The following is a 15,031-nucleotide window of genomic DNA, read 5'->3' as shown; positions in this document are numbered from 1 at the left end:
GGGAGGCGGCTGCGCGCCCGGCCCCCGGGGCTTGCCGAGTCGGCACCGACCAAGATTTGGTTTCCCTCTTCCCCTGGCTGCTGTAATCTTAAACCGCCGGGAGCCCGAGGCCTATATTTATAGAGAAACGCGTGTCCTGGAGGCCGCCGTGGGCACCATTTGGTCGCCTCTTGAAGAATTTTTATAATTTGGAGGGGAGTCCCCGTTTTAATACGTTATTTTTTTTTCTTTTTTGAAATTTGGAGCTTCAGACTAGGACAGCTGCAAATTACAAACTCCCAGGGAGGGCCATATTGTTTTTGAGAGCCTTTTGTCTGCGGTTTTGCAGTCTCAAACGAGCTGTCCCTGAACAACTCCTTCCGGTCCTCCGTGTCTCTGAGCTACTCCGGCGTCTCTTAGCTTCAGTCTGCCACCTGTGAGCCGCGGCGCGGGCCACGGCTCCGAGAAGAGCCCCTTTTGTCCTGTGTGGTCCCTATAAGAAGTTCTCCTGGCGGGGCTCGGGGTGGTGGGGGCTGGGGAGATGAACGCTGCGGCCAGCAGCTACCCCATGGCCTCCCTCTACGTGGGTGACCTGCACTCGGACGTCACCGAGGCCATGCTGTACGAAAAGTTCAGTCCTGCGGGGCCTGTGCTGTCCATCCGGGTCTGCCGCGATATGATCACCCGCCGCTCCCTGGGTTATGCCTACGTCAACTTCCAGCAGCCGGCTGACGGTGAGTAGACGCTATATCCACAAATTCGTGAGATCCTAGGGGACCCTAGGAGTCTACCCCATGGAGGTGGGGAGCACAGGATGCAGGGGTTGAGAATGAGGATCCTGGCATCAGGTGACCGGAGTTTCAGTCTCGCTTCCACTGCTTGCTAACTGGGTGACCTTGGGCTAATCAGTGGTGGCGGTGGGGTTGGAACCCAAGGAGACTGTAAAACGGGATTTGGAGGAAGTCACTGTCATTCCATTGTGTGCATGGTCCTGCTTTAGTGGGAACCTTGTCTGGTCAGTGAGTATGGGCTCCTGCCCCTCACAGGCCTGCCGAAAAGGCAGAATATCTGAAACACAATTCCTGCCAGAATTTTAGGTTCTAAAGCTGCTGCCATCTCCCCTACTTTGACCCTGGACTGAGTCTGTCTGATTTTGTACTGATAAGGGGTCTTTCAGGGAAGGTAGGAAGCAGTGAGAACAATTCTGTTGGTTTTACTTGAGCAGGGACTTGTATTGGCGCCACCAGCGCTGCATGTGCCAGACCAGCTCCCGGGTCTCCGGCTTTGCTCCTGGGGTGGAAGGGTCCTTTACTCTCTGGACAAAGCCCTGAAGTGTGGAGAAAGGGTAGCCAGGTAGTCTGGGGAAACACTGTGGAAACTGACTGGGCTGGTGGGGATTATCGCCTCACCTGTGAACAGTGCCTTACCCTTGTCTAAACCCTTTTCCTTCATCCCATTTGAAGAAAATGGGACTCCAGAGAGGGCAAAGGGACTGCAGGAGGTGGGAGGCTCAGCTGGGACTGCCAGTGCAGTGCCCCACCAGCCCAGACTGGGCCCTTGCTTGGAACAGTGAAGAGGTATGCTGCAGGCGTGGCCGGAGGGAGGCCAGAGGAAACCTAATCAGGGGCTGCACGTGACTTCAGATTAAAAGGGAACAACTGTAGACACCATTACTGGGGGAAACAAGCCATTCTGTGGCAAAGGATCTCTGGGTCCCTATTTTTGTCCACACTTTGTTCACTGTCCATGAAACACAGAGAATGTCACTTGCCCGAGCTGCAGCTGAGACCAGAGAGTTGGACTTGTTGAGAGACAAGAGGCACTGATACCATCAATTCTGTGTGCTCTGAGTTGTGTCTGGCCAGAGGGAGGGCACAAAGGTGGCCAAGTGTGGCCTTTTTAGGGGGAGTGGTGGATACATTGGCAGTTGCCTGCCTTTTTGACACTTTCTGAACAAAAGTCCTGTCACTTAGAGATAGTAGCAGAAGCCATTGGTCAGTGTGTCTGCCAACACATGCCTCTGCAGGACCTCTCCCTGCTATAAATAAGTGCAGCCAGATTTGTTAGGCTAAGCCGACTTGCCTTCTGCAGCACTGTCTGGAAAGACACTGAGGAGCTGTGTTGAAATGGCTTCTTTGCTGCTAATCAGTCAGACACAGTTTGGGGTCCTGGGCTGTGGATCGCAGAGAGCCATCACAAGTGACTGCTTCTGTGCCTGGACTTTTCCTGAGTTGGAGCTGCCCAGTCTCCCCTTTCTCTGACCTCTTTCCTTCCCAGAGTCAATGAGGCCACCTGAGAAGGTGGGAAGGGTGGTTGGAAAGGGGTGAAAAGGAGATACTCCCTTGGCTGACTGGACAGCTGAGCTTGTGGAGAGGCAGGGTTAGGGAATTTTGTCCCTGTTACAAGTGAGGCGGTTCCTTGAGACAGGAGAACTACCCCCCTGCAGTCTGTTCATGGAGGAGATTCTGGGGGTTTCATCACGTAAGTCAGGAAAAGTGACCACCAGCTCTGGGAACTTGTCACCAATAAGAGAAGCGTTCCTGCTGACAGGTGATGGTACGTTTTAGCTTCTGGTCCTTTTTGGTACACACATGGGTTTGTTGGGAAGCCAAAGAAGCATCCCAAAGCAGTGGATGGAAAACTTGGCTGAGCACCAGGGCACTTGAAGTCCGGAATTCCACAGAACTCAGATTAAGACTTCACAAGGCCCTGAAACCACTAGGTGCAGAGTCTACTGCACTGTGTGCTTAGGCAGAAAGATGCGGTTTCATCTTTATCATCCTGATGATAAAAATATTTCCATGTGTGACCATTAGTATTTATCATTTTGAGGCCTTTCGAATCTGTTTCTGTTCTCAGAAATTGAAAATACAAGAAAGTGGGCTGAAGATACAAGAAACGGATAGCGCTATCTCCCCAGTCAGTTGTTCCCAGGTTTTGTTCTGTCACTTGTTTCCTAGACAGACAGATTGTAGACTAAATGACAGCTCGTTGGTAATTTGATGCAATATCTAACTGAAAAATAATCAGAAAATCTAGTATTAGTTTCTTACTCACTAGTTAGCTGCACGGTTTAGCCATCCTGGACATAAGTTTGCTCATTTTATGAAATAGATAATATCACAGCTGTTCCACCTGTGTCACCATGGGTGGTCAGCAGCAGATCTTTATAACTGATAGAGCTCAGTCAAATGTCTGGAATTGTGACTTGATATTGGTGCCAGAAGGCCATTTAGATGCTCTCGCCTACCCCTTTTACACAACAAGGGTGCAGGTCCAGAGGGCTGGAGACTTGTGCCAGGAAGTGGGAGCAACTGGCCAGAACGTCTACCCTCACTGGCAACGCAGGCTGGAGGGATCTGATGCCTTTTAATTTTAATAGAGTTGCCTTTTATCACAGTGATTACCTTGAAAAGTCTTGGAGTCCTCTGTTCCTGGGATGGTGGCAGTTGTCTGCATGGAGTGATGCTTTATATCCTTGACCGAAATATGTTTCTCTCTCGCAGCTGAGCGGGCCTTGGATACCATGAACTTTGATGTGATTAAGGGAAAGCCAATCCGTATCATGTGGTCTCAGAGGGATCCCTCTTTGAGAAAATCTGGTGTGGGAAATGTCTTCATCAAGAATCTGGACAAATCTATAGATAACAAGGCACTTTATGATACTTTTTCTGCTTTTGGAAACATTCTGTCTTGCAAGGTAAGCATTGATTAAATGATTTCAGTAGAATAATCATTGACTCATGAAAACAAGATAAATACCAAATGGGGAGCAGCCTTGGAATTGGGCGATGGGATATTGGGCGATGGTAATTGGCTGGAAATGGCTCCAAAGGCTAAAAGTTCCCTGTAGATAATCTTGTGTCACAATCCAGTATAACCAGCAGGTGCTTTTGTTTCTCTGTTTATTCTTCCCTCTGCCTGAAATATCCTTTCTGTTTTCTACCTTTGGAGGGCATTGAAGAGTTTATCTTTTCTGGGGGGAGAAGTAGAGCAGTGCCTCTGGTCTCCAGGCAGCTATACTTAGTCATCTCAGAAGTATAAATTCATCCTCTTCCTTCCTTCCTTCCCTTTGCACCTGTTTTTGTGGAGAATTTAGTACAACTGGTGTGGTGGTGGTATCTGACTCCCTACTAGACTGAAATTGTATTGTGGGCTTGGCCATTGATCACTTTTTCTGCGGCACGGTGGTTTTGCACCCAGATCTAATGTTTTTTTAATGAAATAAAACATTTGGACTGGAAGCATCCTAATAGTGGCTGCCATTTGTAAATGGAACATCACTAGGTCCCTTGTAGTGTGCTCACTATTAGGAAAAACCTTATCTGCTGGAGTCTCCTATCTTTTGACTATGGATGGGCTAGCGGCCTCTCGGACACAGGAGACTCTGAGGAGAAGGTCATGTGGTTGTCAAATACCTGGAGATGCCAGTGGTGTTAAAGTGGCCCCCCCTTGTCTTTGACAGGTGGTGTGTGATGAGAACGGCTCTAAGGGTTATGCCTTTGTCCACTTCGAGACCCAAGAGGCTGCTGACAAGGCCATCGAGAAGATGAACGGCATGCTCCTCAATGACCGCAAAGTGTGAGTGTCCCAGTCCGGAGCAACAGCCATCGCATGAGCCAGCCGTGGCCCCACCTCGGTATTAACTGGCACACACAAGGCGGCTACTGGTTCTCTCGGCCCAAGTGTGGCCTGCTCCTACCTCTCCACTCCAGGGCTGGTGAGTCTCCCTGCCCGAGCCGTGGCAGCCCTTTTGACTCGCCAAGGTGGGCTTCCTGCCCAAGCCATGGCCTGCCTGCCGCCTCTCCCTCAAAAGCATCATTCGTCCGTGGGTTTTATGAGCATCGGCAACTGGGGCTTGCTAGAAGGCAGCTCTGAGCCCTTTCTGAGCAGGGGTCTTGGCCAGCGGCAGAGTGGAGAGGGCCCTGGACTGACCAGGAGCTGTGTACTAGCCATGTGACCTTGGCCTTCCTGTGATTCAGGTCTGTCCGTGGGGTCATTTGCTAGGAGTTGATGCCAAATTGTCCCCAGATCTCCACTTAGCTAACTTATGACTCAGTGGCCTTCTCATACAAGGCTGGCTCCACAGTAATGCTTAATTTGGTTATAATGAAAAAATCTCTGATTGCAGAAGACGCTGTTAATAGTAGACCTTCTCGCTTTGGTATGGTTATTGCAGAATGGGGACAAGAGAGTCTTAAGCCATTCAGGGAGAGAGAAGGGACAATAAGTCTTGGCTATAACAAGCAAAAATCATTTCTGTCCTTTGTGTTGAACAGACTAGGGGATGGATTGCATTGATAATGTGTATGTGGCCAATGGTCAAGTCTTCCAAAGGTATCACTGGAAAGAGATCTAAAGATTTTCAGTGTGTGGATACGTTTTCCCATTAAGTGCAAACACCAGAATGTGCCAAGTGCAAAAGCAAAGGCTACCTCATAGTTCACTCTAGCAATCTCACCCCTAGGATTAACCACTGTTAACAGTTTGGTTTGTATCCTTCCAGACCTTTTCTATGCATTTACATAGATGCACAGAAATGAACGTTTTAATAATGGTCACCAGGTTTCTTCATGAAGGCAGTGTGATGTGGTAGGAGTAGCCCTGGTCTGAGCCAGGAGTCCTGGGACTGATCCTTGCAGGACAGTCCTGCCTCTCTCTTTCTGCTGGGGAGTTGGGGCATCTCTGAGCTTGCTCTCTTGGTGGTTGGATGGGGACTTGTGTGTTTTAACCTCTCCTGTCAGTCTTTAACCTGTATTCCTTTGGGCCCCTGGAAACCTGATTTGTTCTTCTGGGTAGTCACTGTTTCCTATGATTTCTTTTTAGGTTTGTGGGCAGATTCAAGTCTCGAAAAGAGCGGGAAGCCGAGCTTGGAGCCAAAGCCAAGGAGTTCACCAATGTTTATATCAAAAACTTTGGGGAAGAGGTGGATGATGAGAGCCTGAAAGAGCTGTTTAGTCAGTTTGGTAAGTTGGGCTTCTTTGCCCCATGTGCCCCCTTCCACAGTTCACCAGACCTAAAACGTGTGGATCTTAGTTGTTTAAGAGACAAGGGCACCTAGGCCCAGAAGTAAACTACCTTGTGTGACAGGGTCACAGAGTAGATAGGAATAGACTCTTGGCTTTATCCTACCTTGTCCCAGCCCCAGGGCCTTTCCAGTAGCTTGGTCAGAACTAGAAGACCAGGCACCGCGCCTCTTTCTGGACCCCATCTGGGTTCAGCAAGAATTGGCTTCATTTGGACACTTAGAGAAGCCTTCTCTCCTTGAGCTGCAGTAGAGATGGTGTTACTAATAGTTCTGTCCTTTGGTAATAGGTAAGACCCTAAGTGTCAAGGTGATGAGAGATCCCAGTGGGAAATCCAAAGGCTTTGGCTTTGTGAGTTACGAAAAACACGAGGATGCCAATAAGGTGAGAGTACCACAAGGGTCGGGGAGAAATTTTCAGGAAGTGGCCCCTGAGTGTGGTCAGGCCTGGCTGGTAAATAGAGTAGAACTGGAATTGCCCGGGTACCGTAGTGATGCAGTTACTGGCCTGAGGGACTTCACATGGTAATACATCATTTACCTGTTCCCAAAGCACCGGGCATGTAGCCTGTCACCTCAGCTGTTCGGCCCTGTAGGTTGAAAGAGTAGGATGGATGTTTGCTTCCATTCATAGTGAGGGGACTCCGTCTTTCCTCAGGAGTTGCTGACTTGATAACAGGGCAGCAGCTATTTTTTGTAGATAAAGCATGGTGCTGGCCCTTGACATACATCACTCACTGCCCACAAGAGAACCTGAGAGACTTAGCTACAGCCAGATTATCAGCCTTGGCTCATGTCTGCCATGCTTGTATTTATAAAACTACCATTTTTTTTCCTGTATCATATGGACCAATAATCCATTTAAGTAGTAACCCCCTTTTACTCATGAGGAAGTTTGGATTTGCTTAGCTGGCTTCAGAAATGGAATTAAACTAGTTTTTAACCCTGTAGGAAAGATTTCCTTCTCTCCGAATGTTTGGTGGGACTTTGAGGCCTCCAGGGCAAGGGCCCAGCCTCTACGTCTTGGTTTTAAGACCTGTGTTTCCTCTTTAGGCCGTGGAAGAGATGAATGGAAAAGAAATCAGTGGGAAAGTCATTTTTGTAGGCCGCGCACAGAAGAAAGTGGAACGGCAGGCCGAGTTAAAGCGGAAATTTGAACAGCTGAAGCAAGAGAGAATTAGTCGGTATCAGGTGAGAGGTGGTCTCAGCACAGCCTCCCCACTGAGGGTTTACTGTGCAGTCCCGACAAGAGCGCCTTTCTGTTTATCAGCCTTTCTCTTTGGGAACTGGGAAACTGCCTCTTCCTCTCCTTTCTCCCAAGATCCCCAGGTTTGGAAGGATATACTTACCAGATGCAGCAGTGATTCTAGAACAAGGGCAAAAGAGATTGATGTATTATTTTGGGACTCACTCCCGGAAGCCTCAGTCTATTGTTCTTAGTCATGTGGGTTCTTTTTACTTAAATGATTGCCTTTTGTTGGAATGGTGGCAAGAGCCTTGCTGGGGACAATGGTCAGAGCATTCCAAACCCTTATTGAGGGTCCCTTCAGAAACTGCGGCAGGAGTCTCAACCCTGAGCCTGCATCAGAGTCCCCTTTAGGGCTTGTGAAAGCATGGCTTTCTGAGCCCCAGAATTTCTGGGGTCCTGGTCCGAGAATTTGCTTTTCTAAGAAGCGTCCAAGGAGGTGGTTGCTGCTGGTCTGGGGACCACATTTTGAGAACCAATGTCTCAGGGCATCTGTAGGGTACAGATGTGCATTAACTGTGGCCCCTCTGCTTCAGGGAGTGAATCTCTACATTAAGAACTTGGATGACACCATTGATGATGAGAAGTTAAGAAAAGAGTTTTCTCCTTTTGGATCAATCACCAGCGCTAAGGTATTTTATACTGTGGTTTGGAGATCGAAAGTAGAAATTGTAATTTTTTTTAATTTCATTGAAGGAGTGGAATCTAAATTGTGTTCGTTGCTGAAAATAGCTATCACATTCATCTAGCATAATTCCTCCTGGTCTCCAATATTACACATCTGAGTATGTGCTCTGGAGAATGGAATTTCAGTAGGTTAAATGGCACCATCTCTCCCAGGCACTGAGGTATGGAGGTGAATCTGAGCAGTCCCTCCTGCCAACGCCCCTCAAGCACCTGAATCTTTCCCATTCTTTGCTGCTTTGTGCTGGTGTGGGGACAGATGGTGCAACAGTATGAGCAGAGGAAATCCAGACGGGTTGTTTTCCATTTGTCTTGGGGCCTGTCTCTACAACTCTGCCACACACTTTGTCCTTGAATGAAGGTGTGTGAGCACTTGGGAGCTGGGGTTAGGAACTTCTGTCCTGGCCTTATAAAAGCTAAAGGCACACAAAGAGGAGTGGAAAGATGACTCTTCCACATTTTGCCATGTGTGTCGTCTGCTTGGTGGTGTTTGATAGTCCTATCAACTGATACAGCAGGGTGAGTGAGTATGAACCCCCTTGTGGAGATAAGGAATTGGAGTCCTTGAGCATGAGTACACTCGTTAGAGGATGGTGTGCCGCACGTCCTTGGTCCGTGGGGGGGGTGTGATGGGAGTGGATGGCGTGTGAAAGTTTTGGGTTGTAGCCTTGAGGCACACACTGTTCCTGCTCAGCAGAGGTGCAGCAGGTATCAGAGTCTTTTCAGGGATGAGAAAGAGGCCAAGTGGTCTGGTAAAAAGACTTTGGTGTGACCCTGTCTTGGCCCTTAGTTTAAGTCGTGCACAACCTGGGAGCGTTGTCAAAGGAACATTATCAGTTGTAGCAGAGTTGACCAGAGGCCACCCTGTCGGGTTCCTTGTTTCCTTGGCCCTTCCCTCTTATCACTTCCTTCACTGGCCTTCCATCAGTGTGAAGAATGATGGTCTCTCCTTGCTTATCAGCACAGTGCTTAAGTTGGCAGGAAAAGAACCAGGTCTTTCAAGTTTCACAGCCCCTGTTTTCAAGATCAGGGTGTCATGTTTTCATACACCGTGTTGGCCCATCTCATTGGTAGAAAGATGTTGGGTTGATCTACATCCTTACTCTCATGTCCTCCACCTCAGGAGGCTGTCCAGGCAGCGAGCTAAGACACAAAATGGTGCCAAGCGTACCTCGTCCTGTTGCTACCGATTATTTCTGAGGATGTAGACCAGGGAAAGCAATAAGTCACCTTCTCAGGTGAGAATAAAGAGCTATCCATGAATGACTAGCTGTATGTGGGAAGAGAACCAGTAGACATGTGGTTTTGTGGTAGTTTGCCTTAGAGGTCATCATGGACATTGAGGCTCACAGAGGGCAAGTAAATGTTAAGGTCACGCAGCTTAGAGATTAGAGTTGGGACGAGAATCCCAGCTGTCTCTCCCAGCTGGCCATCTTTCTGCTGTTGGATTAATGGTGGTGGTCATTGGTTTTGTAATTCCTGCCCGCATGTGGTAATTCAAAACCATATCCTAACCTTAATAAGCAATGATTAAGGTTTTGTGCACCAAGGTCTTGAGCAGATGAGTTCTGCAAGTAAATAGCTTGACACTGCCCAGATTTCTAGTGGGTAGCCAAAGGTAGCTATGCTTCAGGTATCAGGAAACATCTTTTGAGTTCCTGGTTTAACCATTAGCTATGTCCTAGTGTTTGGAAACTTTAGGATCACCCGGAGATCTAACAAAGTGAAAATGCCTAGGTCCTGTCCTTAGAGGTTGTGACTTAATTGGCCTGTGGGACATCCTGGCACAAGGCTGAGAACCCTTATCCTACACTTGGGGACTCTTGCGGCAGGACCCAGGGTTTTTGACTCTTAATAGCTGTCCCCCAACATAGAACACTTTTTCCTTAAGTAGCTGGTCCCTTTGTAGGTAATGTTGGAGGATGGGAGAAGCAAAGGGTTTGGCTTTGTCTGCTTCTCATCTCCTGAAGAGGCGACCAAAGCGGTCACTGAGATGAATGGACGCATCGTGGGCTCCAAGCCGCTGTACGTCGCCCTTGCCCAGAGAAAGGAAGAGAGAAAGGCTCACCTGACCAACCAGTATATGCAGCGGGTGGCTGGAATGAGAGCACTTCCTGCCAATGCCATCTTAAATCAGTTCCAGCCTGCAGCTGGTGGCTACTTTGTGCCAGCAGTTCCACAGGTGGGTCTGCTTGTGTTCATGGATCTTTGGAACCTGCCCCCTGACAACTGCTCCGGCAGCCTGTGGTGGTGGGGGAGAGGGGTTTTGGATATTGGAGTTCAGACTGTTGGAGTTAGGACCCATGAAAATGAAGATATTTCTCTTCTCCCTCCCTCTTCCTTCCTGCCCCCCACAGAGTTAAAATAAAAGAATCCCCATTAACTGGCCTTGCGGGTGCCCCCCCCCCCCCACCCGCCTTTGAGTAGAGAGTTTCTGCTTAATTAGCCTTGGGCCTGGCAGTAGGATGAGATCTTTCATGTGGATTCAGGCCCTTCAAATAAAAGGGCTCGGATGCTCTTTCTCGCAGGCTCAGGGAAGACCTCCGTATTACACACCTAACCAGTTAGCACAGATGAGGCCTAATCCACGCTGGCAGCAAGGTGGGAGACCTCAAGGTAGGTGGTGGGGAACGGTGACTTGGTCACCCAGGATAAACCTATTCTGGTCTCCCCGCCTCTCCTCCTTGCCCCCTCTGAGGCACAGCCTAGGTTGTGGTCCATATGCTTGATTAGTGATGCACAAGTTTTTGTCTTCACCAGGCTTCCAAGGAATGCCAAGTGCTATACGCCAGTCTGGGCCTCGTCCAGCTCTTCGCCATCTGGCTCCAACTGGTAATGCTCCGGCCTCTCGTGGCCTCCCTACTACTGCTCAGAGAGTCGGTGAGCAAACTGGCCTTGAGAAGCGTGGCCTGGGGAGGAGGGAGTCAGGTTGACTAGCTTCTGCCTAGAGTTGGTCACTTCGTTGGGCTCATGTTCCAGTTCTGGTTCTGTAATCTTAGCTGTGTGCTCTGGTTGGTACTTAAAGAGCAGAGAAACCATGGGAGTTCTAGGGCTATGTCGGTGACTTAAGATTTTTTTGCTCATTGGTGACTCATGTGAAAAAGGTTAATTATAGATGCTTGTTAGCTGGATGACTACAGAGGCAGCCTATTCTTTCGGGTGGGGTTGGGAGATTGAAGGAAACTGTTGTTTACAGAATGTGTCCTGTATTCCAAGAGGCGGGAAGAGTTGTATGTTATCTGTTGGCTGTTCCTCGAAAGTAGCAGTAGTGGCTCCACGTGTGATGTGTTGTGTGAACATGCTTTGGAATTGCTCCTTCCGTGGGACGTGGCCAGTTGGACCTCTGCTGCCGACACTGATGTGCATTTGCTGGTCTGTTGTAGGGTCTGAGTGCCCGGACCGCTTGGCTATGGACTTTGGTGGGGCTGGTGCCGCCCAGCAAGGGCTGACTGACAGCTGCCAGTCTGGAGGTGGTATTGGATGCACACAGAATGGGGAAAGATGGGATTTGACGGGTCTTTGCCCAGACTGATTGGCTTTAATTGTACTTATTCTTTTCCTAAGGTGTTCCCACAGCTGTGCAGACCTTAGCACCTCGTGCTGCTGTTGCTGCTGCTGCTCCTCGGGCTGTTGCACCTTATAAATACGCTTCCAGTGTCCGCAGCCCTCACCCTGCCATCCAGCCTCTGCAGGTGAGGTCTACCAAACGGAATGCTGAAAGGATCTGCCCTGTTTGCATTTGATTGAAAAGATGTCTTTGCTTTGATTCCTTCAACAGCCATTAATGCCTGCTCTGTGTCAGGGTGTTGTGTTTTCTATGATGACGCTGCCTTTTAGGGGCTTTCTTTACTGTGAGGGAAAGGGGCTGGAAAGCCTTCCCCCCATAATAATTTACTTAGAAATGCCCCAGCCTCAGAAACAGCTGGTGCTTCTGCCTTCCTTTTTACAACATGTGTGCTCGCTTAGCTCTTTGAGCTTCTCATTTCCACTGGCTGAGTTGATGCTTAGCCTCTCTGTAAGATTGGTACATTAAGGCAGTAAAGAACTTCATTTTACAGATGAGACATTCAGTTTCAGAGATGTTAAGTTGGGGTTGGGGGATTAGACCCAGAACTCAGTAGTAATTTGCTTAGAGGAGCCACACTTAACACTTAGCCTTGTGACCCCTAGTTGCCTGCTCCTACTTTATGCTCTCTAAATTGGAGATGCCTCAGAACTTTGCTTATGTAGCTTTTGCCTACAGGGCCCTACTTTTAGAGTTGTGACTGGTGTTGACAGTGTATGTTGGTAGTCCTTAAGCATTTGATAGAATAAAAACATTTGATATGGGGTGCCTGGGTGGCTCAGTCGGTTAAGTGTCCGACTTCGGCTCACGTCACAATCTCACGGTTCGTGGGTTTAAGCTCCACATCAGGCTGTCTGCTGTCAGCACAGAGCCTGCTTTGGATCCCCTCTCTCTGCCCCTTTCCTGATCACTCACATGTGCCCTCCCTCCTTCCCCCCCCTCCAAAGAAATAAGTAAACATTAAAAACATTTGGTATAATAAAGTGATGTGGGATATAATTATAAATGGAATCACTTGATAATTGTTGAGCCTTGTAGGTTTATTTTCTTACTCATTTCTTTTCTAATAGCATGCTGTTTCCTTTGTTTTGTTTTGTTTTGTTTTGTTTACTTTGGGGAGAGAGAGCACAAGCAGGGGAGGGACAGAGAGAGAGGGAGACACAGAATCCAAAACAAGCTCCAGGCTCTGAACTGTCAGCAAAGAGCCTGACACGGGGCTCAAACCCATGAACTGTGAGATTGTGACCTGAGCTTAAGTCAGACACTTAACCGTCAGGTGCCCTGCATGCTGTTTTCATTGTAGTTGGTTTTTGTTTATGCTGTGTACCCCTCTGTTGCTCATGTAACCCCTTCCTCCCCAAGACCGTGATTAGTTCCTTGGCAGCAAGGACATCCACCTCTCTCTCTTTCACATAGTAGGCTTTGAGAGCGAATGGTCAGGCTCATGACCATCAAATGTCCTTTCCTTGATGCTAACCTTCTGCCTCTCCTGATTCCCAGGCACCCCAGCCTGCGGTCCATGTGCAGGGGCAGGAGCCCTTGACCGCCTCCATGTTGGCTGCAGCACCCCCCCAGGAACAGAAGCAGATGTTGGGTGAGTGACCCATGTGTTGGCAGAAGAGGGAGCCAGAACCTGGTACTAACCTGGATACCCGTGTCCATTCTTTACTGGGATTCAACCTGGTTTTTAATTAAATATTCTTCCCCCAGGAGAACGTTTGTTCCCACTCATCCAAACCATGCATTCAAACCTGGCTGGAAAAATCACAGGAATGCTGCTGGAGATTGACAACTCTGAGCTGCTGCACATGCTGGAGTCCCCTGAGTCTCTCCGCTCCAAGGTGAGCTGGTTTCTAGACCCTTCGGCTTTCACTTGCTCCGCCTGGGAGGACGAGGGGTGGCCTTGGCATCCTGGTTCAGCAGAGAGACGGAAGGCTGCTTGTGGGGTGGGTATTGGGAAGAGCAGGCAGCACCAGGAGACCCTACTACTGGATCTGGGCACCAGGGAGGGGTGGAGGGCCTCTCCTCAGATGTCACTGACCACCTGGAGATTCCTCACAGGTGGATGAAGCTGTGGCGGTTCTACAGGCTCATCATGCCAAGAAAGAAGCTGCCCAGAAGGTGGGCGCTGTTGCTGCTGCTACCTCTTAGACAAGGAAAAACCGTATGTTTGGCTGTTTTTGTTTTTTGCAATGGTTTTGACTTGTGAAGATCTTCCTAAAAGATTAGGGGCAGCATATAGAGCCATGTTTCTGCTATTTAACCTGATAACTTGGTCAGGCTGTCACCCGAGTATTTTCTATAATCTGAAGGAGTTAATTTGGAGAAAAGAGAGAACAGGTTGTAAAATTATAAGGAGCAAACAGGGCAGTTTTCTCCATAAGGAGCACCTGGTTAGATCTTTTTCAAGAATGACTTTTTTTGTTTAGATGGATATACAAGGTGTTGTCATAATCTGATCCCACAGCCTCATTTCTATGAACATCTCCCTGGTTTGGCTTAAGGTTGGTGAGGTGAGCTTGCGTGTGAAGCCACTGCTTAGCTCTGAGAACACAACGGACACAGGCCCTGTGTAAGGTGGGAGAGGCAGACACACCTGACTACAGTTACAGGGTGTGGTTTTAGTCAATTCCTGGACCTGGAGGCCATGAGTCTTCATCTGCAGAGTGAGTGAAGCTTAACTAGGACCTCTGACAGGGACTGGTGGGTGCCTCTCCTGGTGGAGGAAGGAGAGAACCAAATAGGCAGAGGCAAGGGAAAAGGGCATATGGTAAAGGCCTGAACACTTTTCATTGGGGATTTAAGCAAGTGAACCATCACTTTGGGTACAGGATGGCCAGGAAGGGTGCCGGGGTGGGGCTGTATAGTAAGTACATAGCCTCAAAGTGGGTGACTCTGAGTCAGGGGTGCCTCTTTGAGAGGACATTTGCCAACGGAGACCTATTTTGGTTGTCATACCTGGAGATGTGTTACATCTAGTGGGTAGAGGCTAGGGATGCTGCTAAAACATCCTGCAATGCACAGGACAGTCCCAACACAATCGTCCATCCCACATGTCAGTAAGCACCGCTTTCTACAATACCTTCTATAAAGCCAGAGATTTCAGTGAATCTCTGCGCTTTTTCTGATCATGTATTTATTTGTGTTGGTGCTTTTCTTTTCAGGATTCAAAAGCCAAATAACCCCTCCTGGAATTCAGCTCAAGGTTTGAAGATTTCTAGCGTGTCCTATGGACCTCAACACCAGGAACCACAAATTGGAAATTTAATAGGTCATTTTGTATCAAAAGGTCAATTATGAAGCACCTAGAATTTTTCAATTAAAAGAATATATTCTCTGGGTTCTGCTATGGCCCAGACAGTGTTAACTTTTTTTTTCTATTGTGGGTTTTGATTTTTTTCCCCCAGAAATTGGTTTTATTTGATGTACCCAAGTCTTAAGTTTCTCAATAAAGAAAAAAATCTCCATAAAACTGCCTGTCCTGTTTCACTCTGACCAGTTTTACCCTGTTAAATTCAGTTATCACTGAATC

The 15,031-nt window shown here is 48.4% G+C and overlaps 1 protein-coding gene and 1 non-coding gene across 10 annotated transcripts; both read left to right on the top strand.

Annotated features, from left to right (window-relative positions):
* The first annotated feature begins 6 nt into the window (after positions 1–6).
* PABPC4 (poly(A) binding protein cytoplasmic 4) lies at positions 7–14,971 on the top strand. Of its 9 annotated transcripts, none has more exons than XM_040469747.1 (16): positions 7–713; positions 3,486–3,679; positions 4,445–4,560; positions 5,806–5,945; positions 6,295–6,389; positions 7,058–7,195; positions 7,787–7,882; positions 9,844–10,116; positions 10,463–10,535; positions 10,695–10,766; positions 11,318–11,404; positions 11,499–11,626; positions 13,000–13,093; positions 13,210–13,340; positions 13,561–13,663; positions 14,664–14,971. In XM_040469747.1, exons 1-15 carry the CDS (start codon positions 521–523, stop codon positions 13,648–13,650), a joined length of 1,920 nt encoding a protein of 639 aa, XP_040325681.1. In that variant the 5' UTR covers positions 7–520; the 3' UTR covers positions 13,651–13,663; positions 14,664–14,971. The 9 variants fall into 9 exon arrangements, with proteins under 9 accessions (XP_040325681.1, XP_040325679.1, XP_040325680.1 ...); XM_040469745.1 differs by having other exon boundaries at positions 10,695–10,814; XM_040469746.1 differs by having other exon boundaries at positions 10,463–10,550.
* On the top strand, positions 8,144–8,278 carry LOC121027921 (small nucleolar RNA SNORA55). Its single transcript, XR_005789002.1, has one exon. It is a non-coding gene; the product is annotated as a small nucleolar RNA SNORA55 (small nucleolar RNA).
* Positions 14,972–15,031: the final 60 nt, after the last annotated feature.

Source organism: Herpailurus yagouaroundi, unplaced genomic scaffold (assembly GCF_014898765.1).
Source record: "Herpailurus yagouaroundi ecotype Mexico unplaced genomic scaffold, PumYag 77, whole genome shotgun sequence".
NCBI classification, from domain to species: Eukaryota; Metazoa; Chordata; class Mammalia; order Carnivora; family Felidae; genus Herpailurus; species Herpailurus yagouaroundi.
The sequence above is the reverse complement of the archived record's forward strand: the minus strand, read 5'-3'. Positions and strand labels throughout refer to the sequence as shown.